Source organism: Paralichthys olivaceus, chromosome 6, assembly GCF_024713975.1.
Source record: "Paralichthys olivaceus isolate ysfri-2021 chromosome 6, ASM2471397v2, whole genome shotgun sequence".
NCBI classification, from domain to species: domain Eukaryota; kingdom Metazoa; phylum Chordata; class Actinopteri; order Pleuronectiformes; family Paralichthyidae; genus Paralichthys; species Paralichthys olivaceus.
Window position 1 is genome coordinate 16360418 of NC_091098.1, and position 15813 is coordinate 16376230.

The 15813-nt window shown below is 41.5% G+C and overlaps 4 protein-coding genes and 3 non-coding genes across 8 annotated transcripts; 4 read left to right on the forward strand and 3 right to left on the reverse strand.

Moving 5' to 3' along the window:
- Positions 1–794: 794 nt before the first annotated feature.
- Positions 795–3414, forward strand: fkbpl (FKBP prolyl isomerase like). Of its 2 annotated transcripts, XM_069526023.1 has the most exons (6): positions 812–943; positions 1151–1273; positions 1417–1499; positions 1674–1838; positions 1938–2218; positions 2546–3414. In XM_069526023.1, the coding sequence occupies exons 4-6, from the start codon at positions 1676–1678 to the stop codon at positions 3215–3217; spliced, it is 1116 nt and encodes a 371-aa protein (XP_069382124.1). In that variant the 5' UTR covers positions 812–943; positions 1151–1273; positions 1417–1499; positions 1674–1675; the 3' UTR covers positions 3218–3414. The 2 variants fall into 2 exon arrangements, with proteins under 2 accessions (XP_019951543.1, XP_069382124.1); XM_020095984.2 differs by lacking the exon at positions 1151–1273 and having other exon boundaries at positions 795–943.
- A 357-nt stretch (positions 3415–3771) lies between these two features.
- Positions 3772–3844, reverse strand: trnaf-gaa (transfer RNA phenylalanine (anticodon GAA)). The gene has a single exon. It is a non-coding gene; the product is annotated as a tRNA-Phe (tRNA).
- A 615-nt stretch (positions 3845–4459) lies between these two features.
- Positions 4460–6895, reverse strand: ebp (EBP cholestenol delta-isomerase). The gene is made up of 5 exons (XM_020113854.2): positions 6065–6895; positions 5550–5862; positions 5412–5448; positions 5187–5317; positions 4460–5012 (listed from the first exon to the last, which is right to left on the reverse strand). Exons 2-5 carry the CDS (start codon positions 5857–5859, stop codon positions 4801–4803), a joined length of 690 nt encoding a protein of 229 aa, XP_019969413.2. The 5' UTR covers positions 5860–5862; positions 6065–6895; the 3' UTR covers positions 4460–4800.
- Positions 6896–6927: 32 nt separating this feature from the next.
- On the reverse strand, positions 6928–6999 carry trnah-gug (transfer RNA histidin (anticodon GUG)). Its single transcript has one exon. It is a non-coding gene; the product is annotated as a tRNA-His (tRNA).
- A 481-nt stretch (positions 7000–7480) lies between these two features.
- On the forward strand, positions 7481–7552 carry trnae-uuc (transfer RNA glutamic acid (anticodon UUC)). The gene has a single exon. It is a non-coding gene; the product is annotated as a tRNA-Glu (tRNA).
- Positions 7553–7823: 271 nt separating this feature from the next.
- On the forward strand, positions 7824–10667 carry ccdc115 (coiled-coil domain containing 115). Its single transcript, XM_020095987.2, has 5 exons — positions 7824–8118; positions 8491–8594; positions 8699–8805; positions 8908–9099; positions 9678–10667. Exons 1-5 carry the CDS (start codon positions 7999–8001, stop codon positions 9815–9817), a joined length of 663 nt encoding a protein of 220 aa, XP_019951546.1. The 5' UTR covers positions 7824–7998; the 3' UTR covers positions 9818–10667.
- Positions 10668–11079: 412 nt separating this feature from the next.
- On the forward strand, positions 11080–15554 carry LOC109635006 (zinc finger BED domain-containing protein 4). The gene is made up of 5 exons (XM_020095887.2): positions 11080–11631; positions 12376–12624; positions 12753–13012; positions 13094–13694; positions 14106–15554. The coding sequence occupies exons 1-5, from the start codon at positions 11482–11484 to the stop codon at positions 14940–14942; spliced, it is 2097 nt and encodes a 698-aa protein (XP_019951446.1). The 5' UTR covers positions 11080–11481; the 3' UTR covers positions 14943–15554.
- The last annotated feature ends 259 nt before the right edge of the window (positions 15555–15813 follow it).

Genomic DNA, 15813 nt, shown 5'->3' on the forward strand with positions numbered 1-15813 from the left:
ACTTTCACCATTAGTTTGATTTTCTCATATCTTTAAAAGTTCAGTGTAAGATTTAGGTGAAAAGGATCTATTGGTAGAAATTGAATAGAAAATAATCATTGTGATGTTTTCACTATGTGTGATCATCTAAAATGTACGAATTGTTGATGGGCCCTTTATATTTAAATGTTAGGAAGAGGAGGGTGAGGACTGATTTTTTTTTGTCAGAGCCCCTAGACTTTGGAACGAGGAGATCAGGTGCACATTTTAAAACACTCCCTGAAACACATTTTTACAAAGCTGCTTTTAATTCTTGATTCTGATTCAGATACATTTATTTGATTTTTTCCAAATTCTAGAGGTCTGACTGTGTGGGGTTCAAAACGTGTAAAAATGAACTAATCTCTGACTGAAAATGAATGTAGTGTAATTTAACAAAGATGCAGAATATTATTATTATTTATAACTTAGGAGTATGGCTCTTGTTTTGGGAACACATCTATAAAAGTGTTCTACTGTCATCTTTGTTAGCTTTGTGAATAAACAGTGCCTTAAAGTGTGTGTCTACTCTTTGAATTGTCCAGACATGCTGAATAATATATTTATGATGTGTCACTGTTTTTAAAGAGTCACCAGAGGTTGTTTGAAATCACTGTCAAATAAACAATAATGTTAAAATACATTTTTGTTTTTATGTACATAAGTAGTGCACCAATTACACCAAGGCAATTTCCTGTATGTGCAAACATACCTGGCAAATAAAAGAATTCTGATTCTGATTCTGATTCTGATGTGCGTTTAACCTCCTCTAACAGCAGGTGTCGCTACTGCACTCACGAGCTGGATTACAAAGAAGAAGAAGAGCTGCAGCACCCACTGTTTTGTTTATTCTCTGTTAGCTTGACAGTTTATCGGTTTCTGCTCGATGGGATAAAATATTCTTCATGTCAGACTCATAAACGAGGTAAGAAAGATTCATTTAAGTTACACGTGACACGGAACTTCCGCTTGTGTTATGTAGAGCAGTAAAATTAATTCAGGGTGTTTGGTTTGGCTTGTTAGCTTTGTGATGCTAATGCTACTCGGCGTCATTGTTAAGCAGCAGCGTTTTAGTTTTGTTAATACTGTCAGTAAAATGAAACACAACACGATCCTCTGTGTGTTGTTACAGCTGCTGTCGTTCCATGCAGATAATTCATGCTTCATGTTTACTGCTGGTTCATGGATCATATTAAATAGAGTTAACGTGGCAATGTAGAAAACTTTTCAATCGTCGATTAATATTCGATTAAAAGTAAGTGTTTTATCCAATTGATCGATTAATCATTGGACAATATAATGTAAGAAGTTTTGGGGAAATGACACATTGCACTTCCCCGGTGGATGTGTTCAGATTGTATTCATGTCTCTCTTTTAAAGCAAATCTTATTGTTTCAGGTGTAAGTTTCTGCAGTTTTGCAGGAAACTACTTCACTGTTGGATCCCAGCTTTTTTTCCCACAATCTGTTTTGAGATTTTAGGTGAGTTTCTTCCAATAGAAATGGAAATGAAGACTTTTCATTGAACTGCTAACACGAAACAGGATTGTATGTCGTCTCAGGAAACTCAGGCTTATGATTGTCATTACTTCTTCATGTCATTGTACACAAAATGGGCATTGAGGTGAATGTATGATTATCTGTCTGTGAACCCAGTGATGGATCCAGTTCACCCTCTGGAAACACTGTGTTGTAATGTCGATCATGACAGTCTTGATGTTACCTCTTGGGTGTCAGTGTGTCCCGGAGGCCTCTGGAAAGTCCAGCAAAAGCGAACATGCAAGAAGAGTCAAGCTGTGTCACATTCTGGAGATGGTAGATGTACGTAACTTTTCTAACATTACTCCATTCCTCAGAATCTATGATCAATTTTCAGTCCATATTTTTAGAATAATTATCAATTAACTCTGTCTCTTCTAGCATGTTCATCCAGTCTCTGTCCAAGGCTGGGTTCACTGTGTCGAGTTCGAGTGCGGCTCAAAGCAAACATAGATGAAACCGAAACTTCAGAATCTGATGAGGGAAACGAGAAGCTGTCAGTCACTGAAGTCCCAGAAGTGGTGGGAACCTCCTTCCCAAGGAGTCGGGACTCCGCGCTGCAGCTTCCACTCGGTGACTGGATTACACTGAGGCTGGGGGAGGGCCAGTGTGATATTACAGAAGCGTGTCTGGAGGGAATGAGAGCCGGAGAGAAATGTGAGGTAAGAGTGAAGAGAGTGGCGGTAATTCAAATTTATTGTGATCAAATAAATAACACAACAATATATTTTGAATGTCGCTTCAGTATAATCTTTAAAGATAGATGCACCTAGTAGGTCGTGTTATAACGTGTTCATGCCAAATGATCGTCATATCGTCATCGAGGTTTAACACAAAATGTATATTCAATTTTTTTAAAGGCCAAATGCTTAAAGGGTGGCATTGTACATGGATCATTGTCTTATCGTTTCTTTTTTTTCTAAGAATGTATAAATTAAATTCAAATGTAAAATATACAGGAAGTCTTATCATTGTGTTTTACTATTCAGATACTACTCTCTCCAGTTGGAAATGGACAAGATGTCTCTATTCCACAACCTGCAGAGCGACACCTTCCTTTATGTGCCAGTATTGAACTCCAAGCTTTCACGTCAGGCATGGAATCCTGGGAGATGCCACCTGGGGAAAAATGGGAGTGGGTGAAGTCACACAAGGAGAGGGGTGGTGTCAGATTCAGAAGTGGGGATGTGTGGGGAGCTGCTGACAGCTACAGCCGAGCCCTCAAGCTCCTCATCGCTCTCTATGGCCCCGTCACAGCGCAGGAGATGAACGTTCAAGAGCAAGAAGCTGTGGCACAGAGAGACACAAGCGAGGGTGATGAAACACAGCACCTTCCTTTAGTTCATGAGTTCAAAAGGATCAAAGCAGAGCTCCACTCCAACCTGTCTCTGTGCCAGCTCAAACTGAGCCAGCCAGAGCGGGCAAGGGCCAGTGCGTCTAAAGCCACTGAGCTGGAACCAGGTGGTGCTAAAGCCTGGTACCGGCTGGGCCAGGCCTGCCAGATGGTCAATGAGGTAGAGGAGGCCAAGCGGGCGTTCAGGAAGCTGCTGGAGCTACAGCCAGAATCTCCTGCTGCTTTGAAGGCACTTAAGGACATAGCAAATAAAGAGAAGGAGACAAATGCACAGTTGGGAGTGAGACTCAGCAAAATGTTCAGCTGAGGATCAAAGATTATTAATTTATCATCAGATATTATCAGCACAACAGTTTAGTTTTCATCATGACTCACCTTGAACTGGAAGTGCATCAATATGCACTTTCGAGTTTAAAAGTAAAGCCATCATTTTTTTCCTCCTTGCTGCTTTCATGTGAATTTCTTAAATGGCACTTCAAAGTAAACACCATCTATCAAAATGTTTTTATTTCGCCCCTTTTTGAAATGTACTCAGGCACAGTGATGTACTTTACTTATCTTGTTACCTTAAACTCCTCCTCGACTACTTTTGACATCTTTAGTTTAAATTTTACATGCAAACATCAGTCTGTTATGATCACTGGAGGAGTTTCATTATGTAATGACGATGATGTTTATTAGTATTTAAGGATCTGAACTGTGATCCTCAACAGCTGGTTGTATTCTGTGTGCAATACATACATTAAGTCCTTGAAAAAAAAAAGTGAAACTTGTGGTTCCTTTATTCGGCCGCTTGGTGTCGCGCTCGATCTGCGAGTCCCCTGCTGGAACACATGTCCACTATGCCGTGTTGCGTCAAAATGCCGAAACCCGGGATCGAACCAGGGACCTTTAGATCTTCAGTCTAACGCTCTCCCAACTGAGCTATTTCGGCGGATGGGTTAGCTGCTGTCTCATATTTGAGCTGAAACATTAAGTCAAGACGTAAGAGAGGACAGTACAGCTGTGGGAGTTATCCAGCCTGTGGGTTAGAAGGCAGCAGCCATGTGGAAATTACACTGACACTTGCCATCCTGCTGTTATTGCCTGTGATGGTGGAACAGTGTTTGAGAGCAGAGACAGCTCGAGTCTCAGAATTTGTCGGTTCACGATCTAATCTGAATTTAAAAGCTGAACTGCAAACTGGGGGATTCACATCTGTCTACAGGTAGCTGTGGTCAATAACCTGCTGCCGCCACAAGAGGGCGGTAACATAACACACGTGCTTCTCTCTCTCTCTCTCTCTCTCTCTCTATATATATATATATACAGTATATATCGTCTATGTTCCATTCAAATATACATTTGTATGTTCATCTTGTTAAATCAACTATCTCAAATGTTGAAGCCGTTGGGTTGAAGGCCTCCAGGCAGGTTGGTTACACCCATTTAACAATATTAAATATATTCAGCTCTTGGTAGTGAATATGTAGATTTAACAAAATCAAACATCATTTATTTTTCTGTTATTTTTATGTCGTCAGTTACAAAAACAAATACTCCAACCGAATTGTTTGAAAGGTACTTTATATCTCATGAGGCAGTTTTAGTCCAGTCATCAAGTTTTACAAAATTGAAACAAAATAAAGATGTAATATTTATCTGAGGCTCCACGAAGCCAGGACAAAAGTTCCAAAGAACATGTTGCACTTTAAAATACAATTCTTTGCATTCAGTTGTTATGGTGAGTTCAAATACAACACAACAGGCACAACAAGACAGATGAGGCAGGTCCAACTCCAGAGCTTCTTTTGCCTCATCTTGTTTTTCACCAATATAAAGTATGCTGTCTCAAATTGTCCTTCCCTTGTGTATCTCCTGTAGTGTCCCACAGTCTGCTCTGTCTTGCTCTCAGTGCCTCTTGGACTTCGTGTTGTCTGTGTGTGTCTGGGCTGCTGACATCTGTCTCCAAGCATCCACTATGAGCACCAGCGGGATCATGGTCCACAGGAAGTTCATGAACACAAAGTAGAACCAGAAGTAGATGGGATGTCCCAGCTCGCTGTGAGCGTAGCCATCTCTGTGCTCGGTGAAGAAGTAAAGCACCACTCCATACAGCTGACCTGGAATCAGATTGTGTGTCAACTCCCAACATAAGATAGATATTATAACTTTGACCTCTGAGAGCTTGCACGTGGTGGGTCGACTTTTTTGTAAGATAGGTGAAATTATTATAAATCTGTTTGTCTATCCAATATAAAGATGTATTTAAAAAACTTGTTTTTCCACCTTCTTACCTAATGAGATGATGAGCTGCAGGACAAATCTGTAGGGCTTGTTAGTTAAGAAGGCAAACACAGCCCAAAAGCTGAACGGTCCCCATAACAAAGCCGTCACTGTTTCCATGCAGACTGTAAAGTTATCAGCTCTACATAAAAAAGAAATACACAGGGTGAGTTACAGCATTGCTCCTTCCTTTTATGCACTAAGTTTAACATAGTTCTGTGTAAAAAGTCACTCACATCACATATCGACTGTCTCCTTTGGAGTACTCCTTCCCTGTGAGAGAAAAAGGTAAAAAAGATACAGTATTAACTTGGTAAAACTTCCCAAATGCAGCATGCACTTTATTCTAAAACATGTACTGTGTCTGTACTCACACAGCTGTGACAGGAAGCTCTGATCTCCTGGAATAATGTCGTAGTGCAGTGAGAACCAGCCCTCGATGACACAGTGGATGAAGCCACAGACGGCAAACCAGCACACAGCCAGACGCCTCCATGTCCCCAGCCTGCCCGAGGCCCCTCTCCGGCCGGTGATTAGCCAGGTCACAAGCAGAAACAGCCCGGACACAGAAAACAGAAACACCAGGATCTCTGACATTGAGCGGTCATTAGCAACATAAGTGGGAATCAAGAGGTCCCTTGGCCAGTAGGGATGAAGGACTCCAGATGCTGAGGAGGTCTCCATGATCTGTTCAAAGAAATTCTTCATAAACATCCACAACAGGTGACTGATCTCAACAGTGTTATAAAACATATATGTTGGTTGAGAAATGTCTGCATTGTACTTAAATTATTAAACTGGCCACAAATGCATGGACCAGATTATTAGAGGTTTTATTTGAAGAGCTGATATTAAATGTCAATCAATAATCAAGGTGTTTTGTCCTTACCCGTGATGCAATCAGCAGAAGTGTCCAGCTGCAGAGTTTGACCCCCGTATGTTATACAAAGTATTAGAAAACTTATATATACATATATTTAATAAAAATTAAATATATATCTATATATATATATTTTAGCGATGCAGCAGTGCACAGCTGTTTCAGATGCACGCCAGTCCAGTACAAACGTTCGAAACACGGAATTCACTCGAGTAGGGGGAGGTTACTTGTTTTTCCAAACACCAATCAGAGGACCGTATGCATAGAGCTAGCAGCACATGCGATCTGCCGGCAAGTTGATTGGCTCCTCATCTCGGAACATTGACGTAGACGTTAGAAACTACCAATGACATTTTGCCTCTTACTCCAAAGGACCCTCCTACCTTTTTCATGAAATCATATGTAATAAATTATTTCAACAGTGGGTGAGGGGTGAATTAAATCCCTTTGGGTAGATATATATTATTATATTATAATGCCATGACATTTCACTTATATTTGTCTATCATAATATACATACTGTATATAACAATAAGATATTTCCTGTGGTGGAAAGTACATTTACTCACATACTGTACTGCACTACACCTAACAGTCAAACAGTATAATTTTAAATATACACAGATAGATAGATAGATAGATATAATGATATAAACAGTTACTTTGTGATTTAGATATAGATAGATACATAGATAGACAGATAGATGGTGTGATACTTTCAGTTTCATGTAGTATCAGAATACAATGATTATACTGTAATAATGTACTTAACTTAAAACAGTAAATGTTATGAGAAACCGCTCGTGCTCTTTGTTGCGGAAGTGTCAGTAAAAAGTAAAAAGGACTCCCCTGCCGTGTCAGGGAATTAACCCTGCCGTGACCCGGATTCGAACCGGGGTTGCTGCGGCCACAACGCAGAGTACTAACCACTATACGATCACGGCGAGCTACGGGGAGGGATACGCACATGAGTGAAAGAGGCCTTCAAGTAAAATGGTCTCTACTCTCTGCAGCTGTTTATTCTAGAGTATGGAGGAGAACGAGGAGAGGAGAAATGACTTAAGTATAAATAAATAAATGTAGAAATAAAACGGGCAGGTAACATCTGTTTAGACGCTACAGAACACTATACTCAAAAACATCCCGTTTCAAGAACAGCTTCTTCCCTCAGGCTGTCTCTGTGTCAAACAGCTGAAACTCAAATATCTCTTGTTCTTGTTCATCTCTATGTTTGTTTCTTGTTTTTTTAAACTGTTGTACTAAGAGAACAAAGGAAACCCGGATTCAAGTTCCTCGTGTGTGTTCACATACCTGGCAATAAAAGCGATTCTGATTCTGATTTCTGGTTCTCCGTAAACCACTAATAATGTGTATATATATGGTTTTTTGTTTATGACGTAAAAATCATCATTTGCCATTTATCCGTCCCATATGGTCTAGCGGTTAGGATTCCTGGTTTTCACCCAGGCGGCCCGGGTTCGACTCCCGGTATGGGAACTACTTTTTTAATAATATTGGATCTTGTTTTTATTAAGACAGGCCTGCCGCCATCTTCATTTTGCAACATCCTCATACATCATATACATTTTGAATTTGTTTTGTCCTTATTTTGATTTGGATCTTAAAATTGAACTGACTTGAACAGGTCTTATTTTACGTCATTCATTTTTTGCCTTGGATTTCGTGAAGCACTTGTGTAACCTTGTCTAGACAAGTGCTGTACTAATAAAAGTGATTATTATATGATTGTAAAATAATTCCTTGTTTTACTTCGCTGCGATTGGGAATTGAACGTGCACGTGATTTACATCATGTGACGATGTGTGTCACATGACGCGGAAGTAGTACAGCGTTAGATGAAGCGTAGATCGGTGGATATTTAGTGAAAACGGCGGCGGTACAGGTTGAATTAAAAAGGACTCGATCCTGGACTAACAGCCGACATGGGGCTGTCAGAGCTGGAGGAGTGTTCTCTGTCCCTGGACGGAAAACTGCTCCGCTTCATGGAGCAGCTGGAGTCACTGGAGGAGAAACGAGCCGCTCTCAACTCTCTCATCGAGCAGGTAGCACAGAGAGCCACCATCAAACCGTCTGCACAACAACCTGGGTTCATCATGAGTTACACAGGATTTCTCAATGAGGACAGATCAGATTTCTCTTATGGTTACTGATTATAATAATAATACTTTTGTTTTGTGTAACAACAAGGCTGCTTTACAGAACTGATTAGTGTAATGTAGTCTTAAGTACGTCTGAATGTTTTTTAAAACTATAATGTGAGCAGCAGGATACTTTTCTCCTTATTTGCCTCTTTACTGATTGTTCAGCATTATCTATCTCATTTATGTTTTAGATTTGAAACCTTGCAGTTTACCTTGTATCCTCTCCCCGAATCTATATTAAATGTTAAAGTTTCCATTCCGTGTTCTCCATAGGGATGGTTTACCACGTCCAAGGCACGATATTCCATGGGAAACAAGCAAGTCTCTGCACTTCAGTATGCAAGTGAGATCGAGCCACTGGTCTGTGTTCACGCCAGGTAAACAATGAGTTGGTTATCAGGGAAATTAATGCTCCAAGGTTCATCTGTGTGCACTGTCAGTTTTGGAAAGCTTTTTTGCAGCTGGGATTCCTGTGTTGCAGAACACTGGACAATGGTGAGGTGGAGTTCTGCACAGAACGAGTTACACAAAGTACAGAGTCTGGTAAAAACGTGAAGCCCATAGAGGATATTGGACCTCAAGAGGAAGGTGAGTGTTCTGCACAATGTCCAAAAATATAGCCTGTTTACATCCTTTAATTTACCGAGTATATTGCTATTTTAAAAGTCATTATATGATTTAATTTCTCAGGTGTCAGGAGAAGAAACAAACCTAAAAAAGTTGTCGCTGAAAAAAAGGCGAATGATGAAGCAAGTAGCGAGAAAGCTCCTGAAGTAACTCCAGTAAAGAAAAGTGACCAGAATCCTCAGCAAGACCCACTGAAATGGTTTGGTATTCTGGTGCCACAATCTCTTAAACAAGCACAGTCATCCTTTAAGCAAGGTATGTTATAAACATACTCACCCTTGTGTCAGTGTGTCATTCTTAGTTTCCCTCACTTCTGCATCTGTCATTTTGCAGCCCACTTCTGTATATGGTTGAGTTGTGGTTTTTTTTTGCAACACATCTCTCTATGTGGTTGTATATTTAACATGCTTTGTTATGATAAGATTTTTGTGTTTTGATCATTATTTGTTTATTTGCGTGTGTTTTATTTAGTTGCCATGGGATGAGCTCTCAGGGCCACACTGGATACTTGCAACAACAGAGGGATACAGATTTTTATATGCACATAAATATAAATATTTATATGTTGATGCATTAACTTGGATACAGATGTAAATGGTTAAGAGAAGATTTAAGTGAGATTTTAGATTTTATTGTCCTGCTGCTGTCAACAGTCACCAAAGATAAGATCATTTAAAGTCTAAATGTAACTTATATAATATATCACTGTATCATCTCTGTATCATATTATCCCTAATTAGATATATAAGAACAATGTAATTTTATTGGTGACAGTGGTATTTTCATGGATGTGTGCAAGATGAAAATTCTGTTCTTCCTTTTTTTCTCTGCAGTTATCGAGCTCTCCGCTGAGATTGCAACCCTTCAGACTGCAGTTTTAAACAGCAGAGAGGAACTGAAGAGCTGCATGAAAGACAAACACATTCTCCAGAGGAAAACCTCAGCTGCTCAGGTGGAAAAGACGGTGGATTAACACTCTCGAGGAAAAGCAGACGATGATGTGACAGGAGCCTGTGGCCACGGAAACAGAGTGACTAGAGTCAGTAGGTTACACTTTAGGGCCCAGTGGACTTTAACTGGCAGATTTCTAAGTGAAGATCACAAATGTAGCTGCTCCAACTAAATGATTTATTGGTGTAATAAACTGTTTTGTGCTGTTTGAATTCATCAATGTGTAGCTTGTTTGGAATGGATGTTATTTCTCAGGATTAATTCAATCTTTGTTTTCAACTAATAAATTAATGTAATATATAATAATGAACCAAACCTGTTTGAACCTTTTTAATACATGATCAGTACTACTTTCTCAAAGGCAACACAAGATTATCTTTACTGATGAAGATCATTCACTAAGTTTGCTAAGTTTTGGGAAATCACTTTGTCAGGTGTTTGTCTTTATTTGGTTAAAATTAGGGCCTTTATAAAGTAAATGGATCATAGATATTGATTAGCCTGTCAATCACTTACTGTATATTTTAAATACTGCTTTTTAATTTATTTCTTGTGCTTGTTTACAGATCTCTGTTGCAGATTTGTATTCTTCTCTATTTATTTTTGTTAAGATTGTGCAAAGCCCTTTCAGGCATTACTTTTTCCAAAAGTTTATTATGATCATTTTTTATTATTATTAAGTCCGTTCCATGAGGGCATTCACAACAACTTGACAACCCAAACATTCTTAATAACCGTATATATCAGCCATTGATTAAAAACAATGTTACAACACGCTTTAAAAAGGTTTTCCTATCAGTAGGCTGTACCAAATTGTCTTTCCTACAGTCTGTATGTTGTGTTTTATGAATAAATAATTACAATAAGACTTACTACAATTTATTTGCTTTATTTTTCATAACATTGAAATACAGTAATCCAGTCTTACTTGCAAACAATACAATAAATGTCGCTTTATAATAATAAAACAATAACACAACTTTATTTCCACAGTACTTATCTAAAAAAGGTTGCAAGGTGTGTTGCAAAATAACAGAATAAAACATGACTGAATGAAAATAAGAAAGATATAAAAACAGAATATCCGTGTGAAAACACATTCCTACTGAGGATTTAAAAAACAGGTACCTTACTCGGGAAAGGAATATACAAATAAATACCTGCTGTTATGCTATTATATTTGTAATAATTTGAAAGAGCGCCACCACCCTGAGATCCCAGCAGCTTTGACCGGGCACAGCCGAACATTCCCGGGAACTGTCGAGATGGGAGGGACATGAAACTCCCGAGTGCTGTGTGCACTTCCTGCCCCGATGACACCGCCGTCCACACGCCTCCATGAAAACACGGCGCGCTGCCTCCACTTGCGTTCGACCGTCGGATGGGAGCGCGGGCACGGTGGATGTATCCTCGCCGTCACATTGTCATTGATGCTCCCAGAACATCCGCCGATCGTGGCCGATTTCGGACGTGAAAAATCTCCGCAACTGCCGCTTCGAGAATCCCATTTTCCTTTTTGTCTGCGCAACCGGCAGCGAGGTTTTTCCTGCGGATGTCTGAGCCGGGGATCGGGAGGTAAACACGCCGGCCTGCATGCGCTCATGATCGGAGCCGAGGTGAGGCTGATACCTCGGACTCACACCGCAAGTTGATTCGTGCTCCAGAGCAGAGGAAGAGTCGGCTCCAATGGCGTCGGTCGCGAAGGTGTCCATCCTGGATTACTTCAATATTGTGTTCGAGGGAGAAAATGGCAAAATCGAGTCCAACTGCAAAGCTTGTGGCACCAGGATCCAGGCGAAGCGCAGCGTCACGTCCAACTTCGTAACGCATCTCAAGGTAATGACTTCAGAATAAGGTGTTATGCGCTTGTTATCGTGAAGGGACGGATCCTCTGCACTTGTTTTCAGTCCTGACATATTTCTGTGTGGTGCCTGGACCTGAATGAGTTTACTGCAACAAAACCAAACAGATGAGAATAACTGCAATATTCAGAGAGAAGCTGTAATTACCAGTCAAATGCAGACTTCAGGAGAGGCCTCCTCATGGTTCAAACACATGGAGTCAGGGTGAGGCTTAGTTCAAACCTCAAGTCAGGGTCCACACTTTATGTATATAGTTGAATATAAAATAATCCTAGTGATCTTTTCACTAGTGTGTTTCATCTAAATTGTGCAATTTATTGTTTTCTTTACCCTATAACTGGCCCTTTTATTTAAATACTTGACATGTTTTACTGGACAAACTAAAAACTTTTGAGTTTTTATGACAACTGAAGGCTACCACAGGTTCTCTTTCATGTTTGGAAGGGGAGGGTGAGGTGAGGGAGATTCAGCTGCAAACCTAACCACTAGATGTCACAAAATTCTACGCACTGAACCTTTAAAAAAAAAATTAAGGCAAATAATAGGAAACGGTTAAAAAACAAATGTATGTAAATCAATGATAGTCAGAGTCATCCATATTGTACCCTCTTCCACAGAAATATAGACAAGTCAACAGGGGATATATATAAGCACTAAGCACTAAATTAAATATTCTACCTGTCAGCCAATAACACTACTATGCCACTCTCCCAAATAGCGGAAGCACCAGGCCATGTATGATGACTTTGTGAAGAGGAAGGATATGAAGAGAGAGGGTTACTCTACTGGTTCCCTGCACACGTTCACCAGCAATGGAGGGAATACACGCTTCAGTGTTCCCATCACTACTGGAGGAGGAGGAGGAGGAGGAGGAGGAAGAGGAGGTGTTGGTGGAATGGGAACTCTGGACGGAGGAGTAGGCTCTGGAGGAGGGGCGACCAAGTTTGACAGACATGACCCACGTCAGGTGCAGTTATACACCACTTGAGATGCAAATAGCTGTCCCACTGTTGATGTAACCCTGTTTTATCTAATGGGTCATTGCAATGAAATCATCATCATAAGGGTTATTTACACTGGTCTTTGTCACCATAGGTGTTGATCTCAGAGGCTATAGCCAAGATGATCGTGCTTGACCTGCAGCCAGTGTCCATAGTGGAAAACCAAGGTTTCAGGGAGCTGCTGCAGTTCTTGGAGCCACGCTACACCCCAGAGCATCAGCACTACATCCAGAGTCAGCTCCTCCCAGCCTACGCCTACCAAGTCCAGCTGACCACCCGTCAGGCCCTGGCCTCAGCACATGCCCTTAGCCTCAGCCTGGATCTCTGGAGGGGCTTTTCTGGAGCCACATCAGGGTACGGAGGTAAAAGTAACCAAGAACAACTTGATTCCAACTTTGATTCTCTCACTGCCATCTCTTCTCTCTCTCTCTGCAGTTACCTCAGTGTCACCTGCCATTTTCTCACATCGGATTGGCAGATGCGTTCAGCCCTGCTCGCATGCCTTCCCCTGACCGGCGGCACCTCCGGCAATCGCATCCTTTCAGAATTTGATGAAGTCTGCCACTCTCACGGGGTGTCAGGGAGAGCTTTTCGTGTCGTCGCGGACCCTTTTCTGGCCACGGCAACCACAAAGCCATGTTGTCTTCCTGGTTTCCTGGTGTCACCTCATCTCACTAGCATGCAAGATGACAACAGTGAAGACGAGGTGGACAATGGTAACGACGCAGAAGAAGGGATCAGGAACGGTCATGGTGATGGGGCGGATGAAGGGGAATGGGAGGACTCCTGGGAGCAGGGTCTAGGTGTTTGTCGGGTGGACTGTTTCTCTCGCTCTCTGGAACAGTGTGTCAGGGAGGGGCTGCGCTCCTGTCCGCAGCTCTCCTCCACACTGGCCAAGGCTGCTTGTTTCTATAACTACATTACCTCTGCTGTGCCACCTGAGAAACTAAGCCAAGTATTTGATGGTACTGGACTGATGATGGGGGGACCAGGAAGTGCCCCCTCTGCAGTTAGAGACTGGGCTGCTCAGCTTAAGGTATGTGATATTGGTGATAGTAGTTTACAGACAATACATCCTTTATAAATAATGAATAAAACATTATCTATATCATAAGTAGATATAAGGACATTTTAAATAGGACATTTACATTTGGTTTCTATTAAAACTATGTTATATTATCAGTTGCACCAGTCACTGAAGGAACAAATATGTTAATAACAAATTTAAATGACCCAGTATGTTTTCCAACTACATCATACACTGCTTATGATGTTTTAGTGTTACCATTATATACTATGCCTATATAATATATTAGTTTCAATGACTGGTGTAGTTTTATAAAGTTTTGTATTCAAAGAATGATGACATTTTAGCTTTTCTGCAGGAACACAATCAAATGTGTTTCAAGGGTAAAAAAAAGAAATTTTTGTTTGATTTTTGATGCAGGTGCTTCGACGGCTGCTGGACTCAGTGGAGTTCCTGGAGGAGGTGAGTGGTCCAGGGGAGCTGGCACCGAGCGCTTCAGAGAGAGCCCTCCTGAGGGAGCTCACTGACACTTTGGAGCCCTTCACTGAGGCCTGGGACATGGTGCATGGAGACAGACAGGCAGAAAGACATGTGTCCATCAGCTTAGGGCTGCCATGTGTCCTGGGTCTTCGTAAGCATCTCTCTGAGACGTTGACCCCCAACTGCCCCTCTCTCCTGGTGGCCCTCAGCCAGGCTCTAGAGCGTCGGTTGGCCCCCATCCTGGAGGACCCCCTCTACATCACTGCCACCACTCTGGACCCTCAGTTCAAGCTCACTTGGAGCAGCAACCCTGACTGGCACAGACAGGTTCTAATTGAGGAGTTATCCAAACATTCCGCAGCCTCCAGCCCCGTAGATCTCAATACAGAACCACACCCTCAATCCCAGACTCCTCCTGCTCCATCTCCTGCTCCATCGCCAGTTTCCTCACTTTCTCGGCCCTGCAAGTTGTTCTCTTTCATCAAACAGAGACCCGCAACACAGGCCAAGAGCCTGGAGCAGGAGTTAAGCGTATATCTACGAGAGGAACCAACAGACGAAGATGCTTTGCATTACTGGCGGCGTAAAGCTATTGACTTTCCTCTTCTTGCTCAGGTGGCAAAGAGGGCGTTCACCATACCTGCTTGCGGTACTGTGGTGGGGAACATTTTCACTACTGCCGAGCGCTGCCTGCGGCTAGAGAGGAGCCACATCTTACCAAAGAACCTGGAGACGCTCATCTACCTCAAGGCAAACTACAGATTGTTATGGACTTAGAGCTAAGAGTGACATCATTCTTTTAACTAAACAGCAACTCAATGATTTGTATCTTCTGTTGTGTTACTTCTTGGATACTTAGCTCTGTTCCTCTCTGAGGAAACTGAGATAGCAACATAACACAGTCCTCATGCTCCTCTGAGATGAATTAACCAGAGTTTCTGTGCGGAGGCGGTTCAGAAGGGTTTCACTGACTACTGTAGGTGTGGATTGCTATGTTCGCCATGCAGCCCGCTTACAGACGATCATGTCACATGCTGCAGACTTAGGGGACTAGAAGCAGATCAATACTAAAGTATTTACTTCGACATTAGTTTTGCCTGATCAGGGTCCTCAGACAACCACAAACCTTCCACTCTTTATTTTCCTAACCTCAAAGACAGCTTTTATCTGCACCAGCCAACACTGATACACCAACAATAACAAAATGGTTAATTACTTCAAAGTGTAGCATATGATTTATACTGATATACAATAATTAAGGTTGTGACTAATTCATTTGATGATGTTTTTGAAGGAACGCATCAGCAGGTAAACAATATGCCCCCCCCTTATTGTTTAATTTTCTCTGTGTGTGAATGTCTCATCATCAGGACACAATAATAAATGAGTTTCACCCCCTGACGCAGAGCTTGCAGATGCGAGTGCATGTGTACAGCACACGCCATTCTTATTTGATTATTTGACCCTAATTTATTTATATTTTCCCCCTGTCAGTCCCTTATAACTCTCTGTTCTCTGTCAGAGTGGAGGTCAATTCCATTTCATTTTCATTATCTGCACAGTTTTTTACCCCTATTTTCCAATTTCATTTCCAATTCTGGTTCTGAACTTTTGAGCAATTGTAATGGGTTTGACCCTAGCTCCGCCC

What these genes read in the sequence shown, in the direction of transcription:
- ebp (XM_020113854.2), bottom strand. Translation starts at nt 5,859, where the DNA reads ATGGAGACCTCCTCAGCATCTGGAGTCCTTCATCCCTACTGGCCAAGG. An exon ending in GAGCTTCCTGTCACAGCTGT is followed by an intron (nt 5,449 to 5,549) that starts GTGAGTACAGAC and finishes TTTCTCTCACAG; the next exon opens with GGAAGGAGTACTCCAAAGGA. An exon ending in GCAGCTCATCATCTCATTAG is followed by an intron (nt 5,013 to 5,186) that starts GTAAGAAGGTGG and finishes ATCTGATTCCAG; the next exon opens with GTCAGCTGTATGGAGTGGTG.
- fkbpl (XM_020095984.2), top strand. Translation starts at nt 1,676, where the DNA reads ATGGATCCAGTTCACCCTCTGGAAACACTGTGTTGTAATGTCGATCAT. An exon ending in ACATTCTGGAGATGGTAGAT is followed by an intron (nt 1,839 to 1,937) that starts GTACGTAACTTT and finishes TGTCTCTTCTAG; the next exon opens with CATGTTCATCCAGTCTCTGT. An exon ending in GAGCCGGAGAGAAATGTGAG is followed by an intron (nt 2,219 to 2,545) that starts GTAAGAGTGAAG and finishes TTTACTATTCAG; the next exon opens with ATACTACTCTCTCCAGTTGG.
- LOC109635006 (XM_020095887.2), top strand. Translation starts at nt 11,482, where the DNA reads ATGGCGTCGGTCGCGAAGGTGTCCATCCTGGATTACTTCAATATTGTG. An exon ending in ACAGACATGACCCACGTCAG is followed by an intron (nt 12,625 to 12,752) that starts GTGCAGTTATAC and finishes TTGTCACCATAG; the next exon opens with GTGTTGATCTCAGAGGCTAT. An exon ending in TTTTCTGGAGCCACATCAGG is followed by an intron (nt 13,013 to 13,093) that starts GTACGGAGGTAA and finishes CTCTCTCTGCAG; the next exon opens with TTACCTCAGTGTCACCTGCC.
- ccdc115 (XM_020095987.2), top strand. Translation starts at nt 7,999, where the DNA reads ATGGGGCTGTCAGAGCTGGAGGAGTGTTCTCTGTCCCTGGACGGAAAA. An exon ending in CTGGTCTGTGTTCACGCCAG is followed by an intron (nt 8,595 to 8,698) that starts GTAAACAATGAG and finishes CCTGTGTTGCAG; the next exon opens with AACACTGGACAATGGTGAGG. An exon ending in ACAGTCATCCTTTAAGCAAG is followed by an intron (nt 9,100 to 9,677) that starts GTATGTTATAAA and finishes TTTTCTCTGCAG; the next exon opens with TTATCGAGCTCTCCGCTGAG.